Genomic DNA, 19,111 nt, shown 5'->3' with positions numbered 1-19,111 from the left:
AATATCAAATTAAATGGAGAGAAACTCAAAGCCATTCCACTATGTAACATGAGTGGGGCCTGTTTGTTTGTGTTTTTCTGTCCTGCCTGGTACCCCCAACTATTTAGTCCCAGAGAAAAATCACACTGAGATCTCTATAAGTTATAAAACTGATTGGCCCATTAGTTCAGGCTACTTATTAGCTAACTCTCACATCTTGATTAACCCATTTTTCTGATCTATGTTAGCCATGTGGCTCAGTACCTTTTTCACTGGGGCAGCTCATATCCTGCTGCTTCGGTGATCTGGGCAGGAGTGCGAGGAATCAACTTCCTCCTCCCCAGAATTCTCCTGCTCTCCTTGCATCATTTCCACTTCCTGTCTGGTTCTCCCACCTACTCCTCCTGCCTGGCCAATCAGCGTTTATTTAAAACATGATTGACAGAATACAGACAATTCTCCTGCACCACCACTAAAATTAGGAACAACACAAGGCTTTCTACTCTCACCATATTTCTTCAACATAGTTATTAAAATTCTAGCAATGGCAATAAGACAACATAAGGAAATTGAGGGGATTCAAATCAGAAAGGACGAAGCCAAACTTTCATTATTTGCAGATGATATGATAGTGTACATTAGTGACCCCAAAAACTCTACGAAAGAATTCCTACAGCTGATAAATACCTTCAGTGAAGTGGCAGGTTACAAGATCAACTCAAAAAAGTCAGTAGCCCTCCTATACACAAAGGATAGAGAAGCAGAGAGGGAATTCAGAGAAACTTCACCTTTTACGATAGCCACAAATAGCATAAAGTATCTTGGGGTAACTCTAACCAAGGAAGTGAAAGATCTATTTGACAAGAACTTTAAGGCATTGAAGAAAGAAATTGAAGAGGAAACCAAAAAATGGAAAGACCTCCCATGCTCTTGGAGGGTAGGATCAACATAGTTAAAATGGTAATTCTACCAAAGGCAATCTATAAATTTAATGCAATCCCCATGAAAATCCCAACAATTTCTTCACAGAACTTGAGAGAACAATAATCAACTTTATAAGGAAAAACAAAAAGCCCAGGATAGGCAAAACAATCTTATACAATAAAGGAACTTTTGGAGGCATTACCATCCCTGACTTCAAACTCTATTACAGAGCTACAGTAATGAAAACAGCTTGTTATTGGCATTAAAACAGAAAAGTCGATCAATGGAATCGAATAGAAGACCCGGATACTAACCCACAAAATTATGAACACCTGATTTTCAACAAGGGAGCTAAAAGTATGCAATGGAAGAAAGAAAACATCTTTAACAAATGGTGCTGGCATAACTGGATGTCAACCTGTAGAAGAATGGAAATAGATCCGTATCTATCACCATGCACAAAACTCAAGTCCAAATGGATTTAAGACATCAATATCAATCTGAAAACACTGAACCTGATAGAAGAGAAAGTGGGAAGTAGTCTACAACACATGTGCACAGGAGACCACTTCCTACATATAACCCCAGTAGCAAAGACAATGAGGGCAACATTGAATAAATGGGACCTCCTAAAACTTAGAAGCTTCTGTAAAGCAAAGGACACTGACACTGTAATTAAGACAAAAAGGCAGCCTACTGATTGGGAGAAGATCATTACCAACCCCGCAACAGACAAAAGTCTGATCTCCAAAATATATAAAGAACTCAAGAACCTAGACTTTAAAATGCTAATTAACGCAATTAAAAAATGGCGCTCTGAACTGAACAGAGAATTCTCAACTGAAGAAGTTCAAATGGCCAAAAGACACTGTAGGTCATGCTCAACATCCTTAGCAATCAGGGAAATGCAAATCAAAACAACTTTGAGATCCCATCTTACACCTGTTTGAATGGCTAAAATAAAACGCACCAGTGATAGCCAATGCTGGAGAGGATGGGAGCAACGGGAACACTCATCCATTGCTGGTGGGAATGTAAACTTGTGCAGTCACTGTGGAAATCAGTGTGGCGGTTTCTCAGGAAATTCAGGATCAACCTACCCCAGGATCCAGCAATACCACTCTTGGGACTATACCCAAGAGATGCCCAATCATACTACAAAAGCATTTGTTCAACTATGTTCATAGCAGCATTATTTGTAATCGCCAGATCCTGGAAACAACCTAGATGCCCGTCAATGGAAGAATGAATAAAGAAAGTATGGAATATATATGCATTAGAGTACTACTCAGTGGTAAAAAAATAATGACATTTTAAATTTTGCATGCTAATGGAGGGAAATAGAAAACATTATACTGAATGAGGTAACCCAGACCCAAAAAGATGAATATGGTATGTCCTCACTCATTAGTGGATTCTAGCCATAAATAAGGGACAATGAGTCTATAATCTGTGATTATATAGAATCTAAATAGAATGGTGAACCCAAAGAAAAACATGTAGTTATCCTCCTGGATATTGGAAGTAGACAAGATTGCCAGGCAAAAATTGGGAGCTTGGGGGTGAGGATGGGATGAGTGTAAGGGATGATGGGGAGAGAGAAGTGAGAAGGGGAGGATGGGGAGAGCTTGGGGGAATGGGATGGTTGGGATGGAGGAAGGGTGGATATGGGAGCAGGGAAGTATATATCTTAATTAAGGGAGCCATTTTAGGGTTGGTAAGAGACTTGACTCTAGAGAGGATCCCATTTGTCCAAGGAGATGGTCCGAGCATGTTCATTGAGCAGCTGAGTAGAGGGTGCCTGAACTGGCCCTATACTATAGTCACACTGAACAATATCTTGCATATCACCATAGAACCTTCAGCTGGTGATGGATGGAGATAGAGAAAGAGACGCACATTGGAGCACTGGGCTGAGCTCCCAAGGTCAAATGAGGAGCTGAAGGTAGGAGAACATGAGCAAGGAAGTCAGGACCACAAGGGGTGCGCTCACCCACTGAGACTGATGGGGCTGATCTAATGGGAGCTCACCAAGGCCAGCTGAACAGGGACTGATGAAGCATGTGGTCAAATTGGACTCTCTGAACATGCTGACAAGGAGGGCTGACTGAGAAGCCAAGGACAATGGCACTGTGTTTTGATTCTACTGCATGTACTGGCTATGTGGGAGCCTAGTCTGTTTGGATGTTCACCTTCCTAGACCTGGTGGAGGGGGAGGACCTTGGACTTCTCGCAGGGCAGGGAACCCTGACTTCTCTTTAAACTGGAATGGGAGAGAGAAGGGAAATGGGGGAGGGGGAGGAAAATGGGAGGTGGGGAGGAGGTGGAAATTTTTAATAAATAAATTTTAAAAAAGATTATAAATTGATTGGCCCATTTAAAAAATAATAAAGTACCTTTTTTGTTTTTTCTACACATTGAGTGGTGTAGGAAGCTTTTTTTGGATATGTGGTGCTTTTATTGGTTAATAAAGAAGCTTCTTTCAGACAATGACTTAACAGAATATAGCCAGGCTGGAAGAAATATATATAGAGAGAGTAGGAAGTGTCAGGGAAAGCCATGTAGCCACTGCTAGAGACATACACCTCTACTTGAGCCTATTGGAAACTTGCTGGTAGGCCACAGTCACATCAAAATACCCAGATTAAGAGAAATGAGTTAATATAAGATATAAGAGTTAACCAAAAATATGTTCAGGCTATTGGCCAAACAGTATTGTAATTAATACAGATTTCTGTGTGGTTATTTTGTGTCAGAGAAGAAGGGAAATGATCACATTGGCTCTAGCAACAGATTTGAGTGCCAGACTGCCAGAATTCCCATGTCAAGTCTAAGAAAGCTTTAAAAGATGGCTTCTAGACCCACGAAAATGGGAGCCAAGTGCAGCTTCTTGGTAACAGCATTTTTTTTTCAGACATGTTCTATTTGCAAGAAAGATGCAGTAAAAAATGTGTGGCTTCTTTAAAAATGGTAGCTCCCTAGTTTGCCAGCACAAAGGGCTCTGGCCCTTTTGGGAGGTTCTGCTATGGAGCATTTAAATGGATTTTGTGAGAAGAATGCTATAACTTGCTTTTGGCAACATAGACCCATGATTTGCTGAAAATGGGGCCGTGAGAATGGCTATCAGAGGCAGTGAACATGCCTCTGCCATGTTAGACTCAGTAGAGCAACATGCAGGATCACATAGTTGGTCCTAGCCATGCCCGCTCAGCATTTAAAAAGTGGTGCTCCTGGTCAGAAAATTTTAACAACCACATGATAATACAGAGATTAATAACAAATGGTTAACTTAATATATGAGGTAAACATCAATTTCTTTCTTAGTATTTCTCACCAATATCTTGTCACAACTCAGTAAAAATATGCCAAAACCACTAAGGGGTGCCCTATCAAGAAGGGCAAGGTTAAACAGCTATTTATTTTTTGTTATCACTGAGACAAAGTCCTCTTGGAAGAGACATTAAACAGTGCCTAGTTGATTATTCAATGGACATCCAAAGTACAGGAGGTCAATTCTGTGGTTTCATTACAAAGTCTATGATACCTAGTTATCCCTGTGTTAGTCAGAAGGGTCTCCTTAGATCCAGGTGTGGTCTTATGCTCGTTTTGACCAGTATGCTTCTTCTCTCACTTTGGAAACAGAGTTTTGAGAGATGGAATCTCCCTCATGCCCTACGCCTCTGCCAATTATTGCCAATATCCTATAGATATGTGTGATAACTATCAGCCAATCCATAACCATTGCAAGTATGCTTTATGCTCATCCAGTACTTTACAAAGGAAATGTAAGTCACGATGCTTTCAAAGAAATTCTAGTAACAGAGAAAATATTTCTTTAATGAGTGTAAATTCAAAAAATGTAAATCTCTATGACTTTTCTCATATTTGCCTCTAGTCCAGCTCTGGGAACTTTTAAAGAGCAAAGTTTCAGGTTGAAAAACATTTAGGTCAATGCATTTCATAATATACTCACAAATTTCAAAGAGTTGTCTGCTTCTTCAAATCCTGAATTTATAATCATTTTCTACTAATTTAGCTGATGGTAAAGAGGGAGGAATATTTGATTCAGTGAGTCATAATTTTAGACATGTATTGTCTTAGGTTGTCATTCATGCTTTACTCTGTAGAATTAACTAGATCCTAATTTAAAGAGAAGCCATTGGGTATGGGCTCACACAGGAAAATGAAATCATAAACAGTGTGTCTACACTCATACTATGGATTCCCAGTCACCCTTGATTTCTAACAAAGCCTCTGTCTTGGGTCAAGAATTCTATATAATGAGAATATGTTTTCTATAGATGCTGTATTTTGTGGTGACACATCTGGGATTTTCATCCTCTTTACTCTTGTAACAATAGATGAAAACTGGGTGCAAACACTTTAGAGTCTAAGAGTTTAGACTTCTACTCTTCATCATAGGCTTTCAGCCAGAAATATTTTACAGCTGGTTCTACAGCAGTCATGTGACTCTTGATGTCTATTTCAGTATGGAGTAAGTAAGATAGTGAAACTCAAGCATCCAATAATCAATAAGCATAGTATGGACTTGGAGATTCTACTGATGTAATAAAACCTTGGAAATGAGTGTGGAATTTTTATTTCCATTTCATTGTGAAATATGATGAAGATATCTGTTGAATATCTTAGTGCAGTGATTTCTTGGCTTTACTGTGTCAACTGCCTGGGATGTTGCCTGGCACAGGGTAGGTAATCTATATGTGATAATCATCATAACAAAACGTAAATGCAGGCTTCAAACTTAGATTTTGTGGATAAAATTATTTTAATACAACACTTTTACCAATCTAAATTTGAATCTCTGGAAACTACAGTGACATTTTTTCTTTTTTATAATTAATTTTATTGAGCTCTATATTTTTATCTGTTCCCTCTCTGCCTCTCTTCTCTCCTTCACCTATCTCCCTTGACCCCCATGTGCCCAATTTACTCAGGAGATCTTGTCATTTTCTACTTCACATGTGGATTATATCCATGTATGTCTCTCTTAGGTCTTCATTGTTCTCTAGATTCTCTGGGATTTTGATTTGTGGGATGGTGAGCACATGTGATAATTGTCTTTCTGGGTCTGGGTTACCTCATTCAATATGATGTTTTCCAGTTCCATCCATTTGCAAACAAATTTCAAGATTTCTTTTTCTGCTGCATAAGTACTCCATTGTGTAAATGTACCACATTTTGTTATCCATTATTTGGTCAAGGGGAATTTAGGTTGTTTCCAGGTTCTAGCTATGACAAACAATGCTGCTATGAACATAGTTGAGTACATGTCCTTACAGCGCTATTAAGCATTCTTTGAATATATACCCCAAAGTGGCATTACTGGGTCTTGAAAAAGATTGATTTTTAATTTTCTGAGAATTCGCCATTGATTTCCAAAGGGGCTGTACCATCAACAATGAAGGGGTGTTCCCTTTACTCCACAACCTCTCCAGCATAAGTAGTCATCAGTGTTTTGTTCATTCTCAGACATGTAAGATGGAATCTCAGAGTTGTTTTGATTTACATTTCTCTAATGGATAAAGATGTTGAGCGTTTTCTTAACTATCTTTTTAGCTATTTTAGATTCCTCTGTTGAGAGTTCTCTGTTTAAATCTGGTCTCCATTGTTTTTATTGGTTTGTTCTTTTGATAAACAAGTTCTTGAATTCTTTGTATATTTTGGAGATCAGATCTCTGTCTGATGTGGGGTTGGTGAAGATATTTTCCCATTCTGTATACTGTCATTTTGTCTTGTTGACCATGTCCTTGACTTTACAGAAACTTTTCAGTTTCAGGAGGTCTCATTTATTAATTATTTCTCTCAGTGTCTCTGCTACTGAGGTTATATTTAGGAACTGGTCTCCTGTGGCCATGTGTTCAAGTGTACTTCCAACTTTATCTTCTATGAGGGTCAATGTGGCTGGCTTTATATTGAGGTCTTTGATTCACTTGTACGTGAGTTTTGTACATGGTGAGATATACAGATCTACTTTTATTCATTTATATATTGATATCCAGTTATGCCAGCACTATTTGTCAAATATGCTTTCTTTTTTCCATTTGATATTTTTTGCTTCTTTGTCAAAAATCAGGTGTTCAAAGGTATGTGGATTAATATCTGGGTCTCAATTTGACTATTTCCCGCTGTTTAGTTCTTATGGGTTAGATTCTTTCTTTTTGTTCTAAAGTTTTCCTCTTATGAATGCTTTCATTGTGTCCCAAAAATTTGTGTATGTTGTATGATCATTTTAATTGAATTTTAGGAAGTCTTTAATTTCTTCCTTTATTTTTTCCTTGACCCATTGATTCAAGTGAGCACTGTTTAATTTCCATGTGTTTGTGGACTTTCTGGAATGAGTGTTACTGTTGATTTCTAATTTTAAACCATGGTGATCTGATAAGATACACGGGTTATTTCAGTTTTATTGTATCTGTTGAGGTTTGTTTTGTTACTGAATATGTGGTCAATTTTTGAGGAGGTTCCATGAGGTGCTGAGAAGAAAGTATATTCTTTTAAGTTCAGATGGAATATTCTATATATGTCTGTTACATACATTTACGTCATAACATCTGTTAGTGCACTTATTTCCCTGTTAATTTTTTTGTCTGACTCTCCTTTTCAGTGGTAAGAGTGGAGTATTGAAGTCTCACATTATTAGTGTGTGGGGTTTAATGTATGATTTAAGCTTTAGAAGTGTTTCTTTTACATATGAGGATGCCCTTATATTTGGGACATAAATGTTCAGTATTGACATTTCCTCTTGATAGTTTTTTCCTGTGACTAATATGAAATGTCCTTCTTTGTATCTTTTGATTGATGTTAGTCTGAAGTCTAGTTTGTTAGATTTTAGGATAGCTACACCAGCTTGTTTCTTAGGTCCATTTGACTGGAAAATTCTTTCCCAACCCTTTAGTCTGAGGCAATGTCTGTCTTTGAGGTTGAGGTGTGTTTCTTGTATGCAGCAGAAGGATGGATTCTGCTTTCACACCCAGTCTGTTAGCCTGTGTCTTTTTATAGGTAAGTTGAATTTATTTATATAAGTGTTATTAATGACCAGTAATTGCTATCTCCTAATAATTTAGTTTTCATTGTTGGTGTTGTTAATTTATGTGTTTTTCCCTTCTTTTAGATTTGATGCTGTGAGACTATCAATTGTCTGTGTTTTTGTTTATGTATCCAGTTTCTTTTTGTTGCTGTTTGCTTTCTAGTTCTTTGCATAGGGTTGGGTTTGTGGCTCTCCAGTTGATGTAGGAGCTATTGGAGAGCAGATTAAGAGGAGAAATTAATGTGGTCTAAATCCCAATATGTCCAATAAGTCCCAATCTCATCCAATGGTTATTTACCCAGTCCCATGTTTATCTTAGATAAATATATTTAGAAGTTGGCAGAAATCTCACATTAATCCACTGACCTGCAGAGTGAAGGATATTATGATTAGAAAGGCTAAATGGAAGGCTTTAGAGATACATACTCCAAGCAAAATGTAAATTGAAAACAGTATCACATTCTTAGAAGAACTGTAGAAATTAGTGTCACCATCGAGTATTTGAAAGATGGAGGGGTGTAGGTTCCAAACACATCTCTCTTTAACACTACTATAGGCCAATGAAGAAGACACATGTATGGCTGACAATGACAGTTATTTGTCAAACATCCAGTCAGGAATGACCATGATTGATGTTGTGTACCACATGCAGTGTCCTTACTCAAGCAGATTAACATGTATTCCGGTACATGGTCTGTAGCTGTAGACTTAGCAAATGCCTTTTCTTTGCACCTGTCCATAGACACCAATAGAATACCGTGTATTTTCAGTTAGCAATACTACTAGTACACACTTACAGTTTTACCTGAAGGATACATTTCCCCTGCAGACTTGTGTTGGAACTTGGTCAGAACAGACCTTGATCATCTAACCTTTTCACAAAATATAACCTTGATGCACTATAGTAAAGACATTATGATAATTGGACCATATAAATATGAAGAAGCAACCATTTTGAACTCATTGCAAACACATATCTGCATCAGAGGATAGGAAATAAATACAACCAAAAATTAAAAGCCTTAGTGAAATTCTTAAGAATCCTGTATTGTGGATCATGTAGATATATTCCTTCCAAGGTAAAGAATAATATATTGCACCTACCTAGCCCTTCTTACCAACAAGAAAGTAATACAATATTTAGTTGGGTTTTTTTGGATCCTGGAGAGAGCACATTCTTTATTTGAGTATGTGACTCTGACTCCTATACTGAGTGTCCTCAAATGCTACTATCTTCATATGTGGTCTGTTACAGGAGAATGCTCTTCAACAGGTGCAAGTTCCTATACAGGTTATTCTACCACTTGGACCATATGATCTAGAAGACTATATGATACTAGAGGTCTCAGTGGAAGGTAGGAATATTCTTTGCATCCTTTGGCAGGCCCCTATAAGAGAATCACTGAAGAAGAGTTTGGGTTTTGGGAGCAAGTCTCTACACGCGTGTGCAGACAACTATGCTTTTTTATTGAAAAGCAGCTCTTGGTGTGTTATTGGGCTTTCTTAAATGCTGAAAGTTTGACAGGGAGATACTAGGTTACTCTGCAACCTGAGATGCCCAACATGAGCTAAGTATTATTTGAATCACCTTTTAAAAAATTAGGCTATGCACAACAGCCATAAAATATCAAATGAAAGTTGTATATGTATGGTGCGGTCATAAAACAACAAGCAAGTTACATGAAATTGTCCAAATGCTTATTGTCTATACTCCAATAACAATGACATCTGCTGTTAGCGATACAGCCTCATGGGGGTTTTCCTATGTTTAGCTGACTAAGGGAGAGAAGACTAGATTAACTAAACGTTCTGCACATTATGCAGTTACAACCCAGATGTGGGCAGGTGCTGTATTCCAACCCCTTTCTGGGACAACCATGAAAGATATCACTGAAGAAAATTCTTCACAATTTCAAGAATATTGGACTCTACACATGCTTATACATTCTGTTTGAAAAAGAAATGACCATGTGTGATTCTTGATTTGTTGGATGATCAGGGTGTTGAGTAGAGCACGATTATAAAATTGTTGAGAAAGATTTCTGTGGATAGTTTTCTTCAAATTAGTGAGGTATATGGAAATAAATGTTCCCCGTGTAAATGCTCTTCAGCTTGGGACTTCAACTGAGGAAGCACTTAATAACATAGTAGATCAAAGAACACATTCTGTGGATTGTCAGCCTTTTCCCTCAATCTTTCCTTACCCTGACAAATGGGCCCATAAAAAGTTACCATGGCTGTCGAGATGGAATTTGTAAATAGCTTAGATAACATAAACATTCACTCACTAAGTCTGACCTTCAATACCTATTACTGAGTGCCAGATATGCACACAGCAGACAAACACCAGAGTCCCAAATATGGCCCCATACCTGGACTGACCAGCCAGTGACTTTATAGTACATTTATGATGTTGTACCTCTTCCTTCATTGAAAAGACAATGTGTTGACTATATACAAGTGGATACATATTCTCGTTATGTTATGGAGGTTCCTCTCATACACATAATACCTCCACTAAAGCCATCGTCTTTGGACTTAGAGAATAGCTTATCCACTTCCATATTATTCCGTTCAGTATTGTTTCTCACTAATGAACTTATGTGACAGCTAGAGAGCTGTGATTGCAAGCCCCATATTATGGCATGTACTTTCTAATCATGTCCTTACATCCTGAAGCATTTAGCCTAATAAAACATGGAATAACCTTAAGAAAACACAGTTACAATGTCAATTAGGTGTCAGGAACCTGTAGGATTGGATAGGGTTCTCCAGAAGGCAGTATATTTTGAAACAGCATTTAATACATGGTATAGATTCTCTCATAGCCAAGATCCATTGGTTCATGAATCACAGTATGAAAAAAATGCACACATTTCACCTCTATTCACACATGAGAAAAGCTTTTGTTTCCTTTCCATTCACATTGAGTTCTTCTGGACTAGAAGTTTTACATACAGTTGTGAGAACAATCCTGCCCAAAGACATAATAAACATTTCTTTGAATTGTAAGTTTAGTCTTTGCCCTAGCTACTTTAGGTTTTTTGATGCACTTGAACTTAAATGTTTAGAAATAAATAACAGTGTAAGTAGGGGTGATTGAGATAGACTTTATAATGGGGAAATTGAATTGATGCCCCGCAATAGATAGGAAGATAAGTCTGGAGTCAAAGAAATCACTTCAAGCATCTCTTGCTTATAGTCCTGTGATTAAGATTAATGTGAAACAAAAACTGCCTAAACCTGGCAGGATGACATAGACCAGTGAGGAATGAAGATGTGGGTCTCTTAGCCAAGCAAAGAAGCTAAGTGGTGTTTTTTGAGTTTGGATCAAAACCAAAATGCGTAGGAGAGGAAACTAGTTATAACCATCAGAAAAGGCCACAGAACAGTAATAGAAATGAGGATTATAGTTGACATGAGTGTTTTTCTAAAAACATGTTGATTCACATATTTGTGTTTTCTTCCAGTTTATTCATCACATTATATAACATTCGTTAACTAAAGAAATACCTTGATGGGAGAGCATTTGGGGGTTAGAGAGAAACTGGTACCAGATAAACTTTCAGAAATACACAAGGATAACCCAAACTAACACTACTAGGAATAGCAGAGAGTGTACCTGAACTCATGATCCACTGTAATCAGATTGGTGCCTACATTAATTGTCACGAGAGATACTCTATGTAGAAACTGTGAAAGCAGATGCAAGATCCACACCTAAGCACTGAGTTGAGCTTTGGGGATCTTCCGGAAGAAAGGGAGGATGGATTGTAGGAGCCTGGGGTGTCATGGTGGACGAACTCACAGAGAGATCTGAGTTTGTGGGGGCTAGTGGACTCTGGATCGATTGTCAGGGAGCCTCCACGGAATGGACCTAGGCCCTCTGTATCTGTGTAACAGTTGTGAAGATTTGTCTCTATAAAAGGCTCCCATCAGTGAGATCAGGTCCTGTTACTGACGCTTAACTGACTTTTGGAAGCATGGGCCCCATGGAGGATTACCTAGCACAACCTTGATACAAGTGTAGGAGCTAGGCCCTGCCTCATCCTGATGTGCCATGCTATTGTCAAGCCTGTGGGGTCTGCCCCTTTCTAAATGGAGAAAAGAGGGGAGTGGAAGGGAATCAAGTAGATGGAAATCAGGGGGAGACTGGGAGAAGAGGAGGGAAGGGAAAACTGTGTTTGGTATGCAAAATTAGTTAAAAAACACTGTATACATAAGAAATAAATCATTTTTTAAAAAACTAAGGAAACAAAAGAGGACACACAGTAGAAAAAAGCAAGAAAATACAAATATGGACATTTTTGGATGAAGAAAAGGAAATTGAAAAATGACAAATTTATTCAATAATTTCAGAATAAAATACTTTATAAAAATTAACTATTTTCAAATAAAGACAGACTTTAAAAATATCAAATTTATTGTTCATATTTATCACTAATATTGGGTTGTAACTCTGTGAAATTAGGTCAAATCACCAAAAGGCATAAGGTTAAATAAGTGTTCATTTTTATTTTTTGTTATCACTTTGAGGAGAGTTCAAACATTGCCTAGTTGGTTACTAATTGATATTCCAAAGTACAAGAGGTGAGTTCTATGGCCACATTATAAAACCTCTGTACTGCCAGATCACACTTGTGCCAGTGGGAAGTCTAACCATGGATCTAGTCATGGTCTCCCTGCTCATTCTGACATGTCTGCTTCTTTTCTCACACTGGAAACGGAATTCTAAGAGAGGGAAGCTACCTCCTGGACCTACTCCTCTGCCAATTATTGGCAATATCCACCAGATAGATGTAAAAAATGGTCACCAATCCTTTACCAATGTAAGTATACGTTATTCTTGTCTGGCACTTTGTAAAGAGAGATATAAGTGATGCTGCTTTCAAAGAAACTCTAGTACTAGAGAAAATATTTTTAAATGGGTATAAAATGAAAAACAGTAAGGTTGCTTTTGTGTTTTCTGAAAGTTGCCTGTAGTACTGGAGTTGGTATTAGTAATAAACAAGACATCAGGTTACAGAATATTAAGGACACTGCATTTTATAATATAATCATAAAATTAAAAGTTTTATCTACTTTTTCAAATCCTCCTTTCAGGAACATTGTCTATTATTTTGACTAATGGTGAATAGTGGGGTGTTATAGTGATATTTTGTGATCTAACAACTAAATTTTAGGTATGTGCTAATTAAATTAGAACAAAGATATATGCAATGGTGGCACATAAATTTAATTCTAGGACTTGGAAGACAAAGGCAGACAGACCTCTGTGATTTTAAAGCCACCCTGGGCTACACTATACTGGTCTAGTCTCAAAGGAAACAGAGCCATGTGGTTGTGGCTGAAGTACCAGGGAAGTAGAGAAGGAAAGTGATATGGTTGGGCAGAGAGAGGACACAAGGCAGGAGGAGACAAGAGCTCAGATGTGCTCTGAGCATGCCATCTGAGGATACAGTCTGAGCATTCAGTCTGAGAATTCAGTCTCAAGATGCAGTTTGAAGAATCATAAAGACAGGGTCACCCCTTTGAATCTGAGGATTCTGTGGAGTTAAAAGTCCCTCTAGTGGCTGGCTACACTGCTTCTCTGGTCTCTCAACTTTCACCCCCTAATATCAGACTCTAAGTGTTTACTATTAACATCAATTGGAATTAGCATTACAATAAATATGCATTTAAAGGAATCAATTGTAGAGATACATTGTTCACGGATTATTCATTCATGCCTTACTCTGTAGAATTAATTGGATCCTGATTAAAAGTAAAGCAATGGGCATGGCATCACACAGGAAAAGGAAACCATAAACAGTGAAGCTTCTCTTATATTGTGGTTTCCTGATCTCCTTTGATTCCATACAAAGCGTATGCCTGGGACCAAAAATAGTGCATAATGAGAATATTTTTTCTAAAGGTGCTGTTATTGTGGTGCAGCTTCTGTGATGCTTACTCTGTACTTTTGTAACAATAGATGAGGACTGATTGGAACACTTGTGGTGACCCAAGAGTTTAGATGTTTACCCTTCATCACAGGTTTTGTAATTTTCAACAGAAAGGATTTCACAGCTGGTTCCACAAAGTCATGTGACCATTGATGGCTATATCTGTATGCAGTTAGAGTGAGAATGATCTGCATTGTCCAAGAAATGGATAAGCATTGTGTGGATATGAAGGCTCTACTCCTTTGCATTAGAACCCAGGAAATGAATGTGGAATTTTTACTTCAGGTACTTTGTGAAATGTGACAAAGTGACCTGCTGAATATCATAGTAAGGTGATTCCTTCTCTTTAGACTATAAACGCCCTGGGATATTGCCTAGCACCGAGAAGGTCATCTATATGTAACAATCATCAAATTGAAAGATATATACAAACTTCAAACTTAGATTTTCTGCATAAACATATTCTAACACAGTTCTATTACCAGTATGAAGAAGTAAACTACAGTGACATTTTTAGAATATTTCTGTTTTCTATTGTCATTCCAGTTCTCTAAAATCTATGGCCCTGTGTTCACTCTGTATTTTGGCATGAAACCCACTGTGGTGCTGCATGGCTATGAAGCAATAAGAGAAGCTCTCATAGGTCATGGGGAGGAGTTTAGTGGAAGAGGAAGAGTCCCAATTCTTCAAATGGTTTTTAAAGACCTTGGTAAGTATGCATGTGCTTCTTTGTATATTGGGTAGTATACATAGAGAGATGGAGGGTGGAAAGCAGAGGTCATGTTTGCTTTTCAGGAATAACTTTGGGACTCTGTTTGTGACCAGTCTGTTCCTTTATCTATCTCTCAGACATAATCCCTAGTCTTTTATTCCAATTTCTTTAGGCATTGGTCTTAGCAATGGAGAGCCATGGAAAAAAACAAGGCACTTCTCACTCATAACCCTGAAAAAACTGGGCATGGGGCAAAGGAGTATTGAGAACCGTATTCAAGAGGAAGCACGGTTCCTTGTAGAGGAACTCAAGAAAACTAATGGTAAATGCAGGTTTATATTCTGATGTTTATATCTCATTCTATGTATATCTGTATTAGTCAATTTTTGCCATCCTAATCAAAACATTATTTTCTAAAGAGATGTCATGGGTATGGGTCTCATGTCAATTTTCTATGGAATTATAGAGCTACATATTCCCCTCATCAATAATCCTGTTTTCCTTTGCATATCATCTCACCACAATACAATTTCCAATAGCAATAGTTACTAAAAAAACGTAAGAACCCAAGAAAGAATTGAATTAACTTTCTTTTTATCACCTTTCTTTTCTTCACTTCTCCTTTCTTTCTTGAACAGCAATGGTCTAGACTGCTTCTCTAAAGTGTCTAAGGGTCCTTCTTGTATTATGTTTGTAGTTTTATGGCAACTGTGGTATGATGTAATAATTTTATTTCTCATTGAGTATAGTAGAACTCTTTTTGATTAGTGCATTTCACCTGTTTGCATGGTGTCAAAATAATATTGTTATAAATTCTTGCATAACATTTAGTGGTTTGATTTATGACCTTAATAAAACATGTTTCAACACAAATATTCAAAATAAATGTTCATGTGGAAATTACTAAACTTCGTAATTTTGCTTAAAAAGTTTCCTTTGTTGCCTCTCTAGCAATTCCCTGTGTGTTTTCAGTCTTGCATGTCATTTTCCCCTTTAACTTTCTGTGTTAGAAAAGTGATGATTGCTACTTTGTCAACAATCCGGATGCTACTCACCTGTTGCTTATGAATGAAGAATCTTATTATGTCTGTGAATTTCTAAGTGAATTTGGTTTAGCATTCTTGACAAATATAATAAAAGATTTTATATATGGCTACCAGATTTTATATATGAATGGCATGCACACATACAATAACAATCTCAAGGTCTTACTTCCATATGCTTTGCTTAAATACTTGGTATTGCTTAGAGTACTGCATCATGTTAATTGTATAGTCAAATATCAGTAAGTTCAAGGAATTTCTTATGCTCAATAATCCAACTTTGTTAAATCATTTGTACTTCTTTGAGTCTACATAAATGAGGATCAAGTTCAATACAAACAATATTGGTCTCTTGGTCACAGCAAATTCACCACTGAAAGGAATAAAAGGAAATAATCATTTTCTCCTATCTTTTTATTCTTTTCTGTGTTGTCATAAAAATAATCCACCCAAGTGAGTCATATCACCCATAGTATGTTGAGTCCTCCCTTATCATCAGAAATCAAGGAAGAGCATGAAGAGATAAAAACCCAGTTTAGGTTGATGGAGCATTTACTCTTCCAAGTTTTTTTCTTTTGTGCTAACTGTGGTTTGTGTCAACTTGACTAAAACTAATCAACACAGAACCTGATTACTCATTTTCTATACTTGTGAAATCAATCACATGATCTATGTAATATATACATTTTAATCATTTCTGTGATATACTATCTTGATATTTAAAGTACCAATGAAAATATCCACAACTGTAAGTTTTGCTCAAATGTATTGAATGCAAAGTTTGGCTATGATAAATACTATTTTCTTTGCAGAAAATAGCATTGTTGAAAATCCTCTGGATTCTGGGATGAGACCAGGGAGACAAGTTTCTAATGACAGATCATGAACTTTGTTTTAAGTCACACTGATTTTTTTTCTCCTCCATTTTCTTCCATTATGTCCACTTACCATCCAGTTTTACTTTTATCATATTTTCACTACAGGTATTAACATGAAATAATTCTTTTGTAAACAGCAAAATTCACTGTTTTAATCATGAATATGTGAAAAGGAGAGTCTTCAATAGTTTTCTCATGATTTTTGCCTTACCTAGAGTGGTTTTGCAAATACAGGCTCTTATATAATTTAGTTATGTAAACAGATTATGTCACAGTTAAAGTTTTTGCATTTACACTTTCTTCACATAGATCACTGATGTTCCCTGTTTTTCAATTTTTTCTCCTAATTCTTTGAAGTTTCTACACTATGTCGTATATTCCACATTACTAGGACACAACAGATTATATATTTTGTTTTGCCTTGGGTTTTCTTGTTTGTTTGTTTATTGAAATAGGATTTCTCTGTGTATAGCTGAATGGCCTGGAAGTAGATCTGTAGACAAGGCTTGCCTGGAACTCAGATTCACCCATGACTCAGAGAATTGTCCTCTCCAGTTTTCCAGGATTAGGCTCTACTGACACAGATGGGAGCATTGCTGAGATTGGCTCATAGGCTTCTCATCCCTGCACACACAAGCACAGAAACCCTGACAATTCAGACAGATTTCAGGGACTCTTTTCCCTATCAATGATGAGCCCCAAGGGTTATATCTTTCTTTGAGAAAGGAGATGTTGAGTAGTCACTGGTACCTATTCTCAAAAAACATTTTACAGAAGCAAAAGGATTAAAATTTAGTGGTAAAAATGTTTTATTGTAAGTAAGAAAGAACACTTGAAGTAAGTAATGTCAGTCCTTGCTGCGGGAGCTGCAAGACTTTATTCTCCAGAAAAACAAAACAAAAAAATTACAATGAAAGAAACATTCACCTGAATGTTAAAACAACTGATAAGCCGAAGTACCCATCATTGCCAATCACTGTGTCAAACTCTTTTATTACAATAACTTACCTCATTTGATTGCCAAGGTGAGGGATAAGTCTAGAATCAAAAGACTTATAATCAACATGGATGACATTTCAAAGGCGTCTAGTAGTTCCACCTAAATATTGTGTTTGTGATCTTGGAGCACAGACCCATTTTGTTGTCAAGAATCACTGTTATATTTTCAATGGATCTTATGGGGCAAATAAGCTGCAAGACTTTTTGATAGATTCAAAAATTTTAATTTCTTTCCTGAGTGTGTGAATCTTAAAATAGATCTGCATGTCCTGCCAATGGCACAAAGAATAGTTCAATCTTATAATGTCTGTGGGTATCAAACTTGTTTCACATACATCATAAATTCTGCACATTCATTATCAAACACCCTAATGAGAATGGTGACAGCAATTGAAGAAGTGAAAGAAAAGAGAAGACAAGGATTAGACATATCTTAAAGGAGATGTGTGATGCAGACCTTTAAGTGGTACAGATCTTCCCCAGATGGATGGAAATAGACTCTAAAAAATATATCTCAAATGCATTTGCCAAAGTGATTTGTCTTCAAATAGGGTCATTAATAAAATTTTGAAAGATGTGGAGAAAGTATATTCTCATGATAAAAGAAAAGATAATGGTGAACATATTTAAGTGGTATATTGAAAAATTGTTAGTATACCAAAGATTAAAATGGTGTTATCTGCCAAAAATGAGATGGAGATTTTGATGTTGGTGCCACATAAATAGATGGATTAAATTTAACTTAAGAACATATTGCCAGAAAAAAATTTCTATTATCAGCCAGCAGTGAACCATGTTCATACAAGGGCTGAAATGGTTTCTATCATGCTACAATTCATGTGAAAATGCTATTATTGTGAATCATCTGTGATTAAGTCCAGTAAGATAGCTAGAGAGTCCTTATATATCACAGAATAATGGAAGTTTGTTCATTTGGTTAATGTTTTAGAACACTAGTATTGGACTCATCATACCTCATTTACAAGCTACCAAAATAAATAATTAATATTGGTCATTGTTCAAATTTTGGACTGTGAATAGTCTATGTCAGTTCAATTTGCTAATTTTTAGGATGTAGTGCCATTTATTGCAAGATCCTTGAACTTGGTAGGTTGTTCCATTATAAAACTTGTAGAATACAAATAAAAACTTTTTAGTGACCTTATCTATTAGAACAGAGTGCTCTAAAAGTGTCATCAGTATCCCTTCAGACGGGCAACTGGTAATTCCTGTTAGTCTAAGGGAATCAGATGATCAAATGACAGTATGACATCCTCACGAGAAGTAAAAATAACCTGTTTATTTAATACAAAGTTTTTAGCTGGGGAGTTGTGACTTTTCAGTTGGTATATGACCACCCCAAGTAGGCTTGTAACTGTGTTCATTACATATTAGATGATTCAGGGGAATTATGAACCACCAAGAATTTTACATGGTTGATTTGTTCTGAGAGAGCTTTGAAGTGTAGTTATACGTAAACTCTGATACTACTACTTAGGGGACTCCAGAAAAAGGAACATTTACCCTCTAGCAGAAGTGAGTAGAGTTTTCACATTTTAATTTCATAATAGAATTTCAATATGTTT

General features: G+C 36.8%; 2 protein-coding genes across 2 annotated transcripts in view; both read left to right on the top strand.

The window, feature by feature from the left end:
- The window catches only part of LOC125412199 (cytochrome P450 2C54-like), a 76,000-nt gene extending 66,560 nt beyond the window's left edge, over nucleotides 1–9,440 (top strand). Inside the window, exons 5-6 of the mRNA XM_085693858.2 lie at nucleotides 7,869–7,923; nucleotides 9,207–9,440. Coding sequence (XP_085549984.1) covers nucleotides 7,869–7,906 — 38 coding nt within the window. The 3' untranslated portion in view covers nucleotides 7,907–7,923; nucleotides 9,207–9,440. The remainder of the gene's footprint in view (nucleotides 1–7,868; nucleotides 7,924–9,206) is intronic.
- Nucleotides 9,441–12,573: 3,133 nt separating this feature from the next.
- The window catches only part of LOC125412197 (cytochrome P450 2C26-like), a 45,538-nt gene continuing 39,000 nt past the window's right edge, over nucleotides 12,574–19,111 (top strand). The window contains exons 1-3 of the mRNA XM_085693855.2: nucleotides 12,574–12,780; nucleotides 14,440–14,602; nucleotides 14,778–14,927. Coding sequence (XP_085549981.2) covers nucleotides 12,613–12,780; nucleotides 14,440–14,602; nucleotides 14,778–14,927 — 481 coding nt within the window. The 5' untranslated portion in view covers nucleotides 12,574–12,612. The remainder of the gene's footprint in view (nucleotides 12,781–14,439; nucleotides 14,603–14,777; nucleotides 14,928–19,111) is intronic.

Source organism: Myodes glareolus, chromosome 7, assembly GCF_982192425.1.
Source record: "Myodes glareolus chromosome 7, mMyoGla1.1, whole genome shotgun sequence".
Lineage (NCBI taxonomy): Eukaryota > Metazoa > Chordata > Mammalia > Rodentia > Cricetidae > Myodes > Myodes glareolus.
The sequence above is the reverse complement of the archived record's forward strand: the minus strand, read 5'-3'. Positions and strand labels throughout refer to the sequence as shown.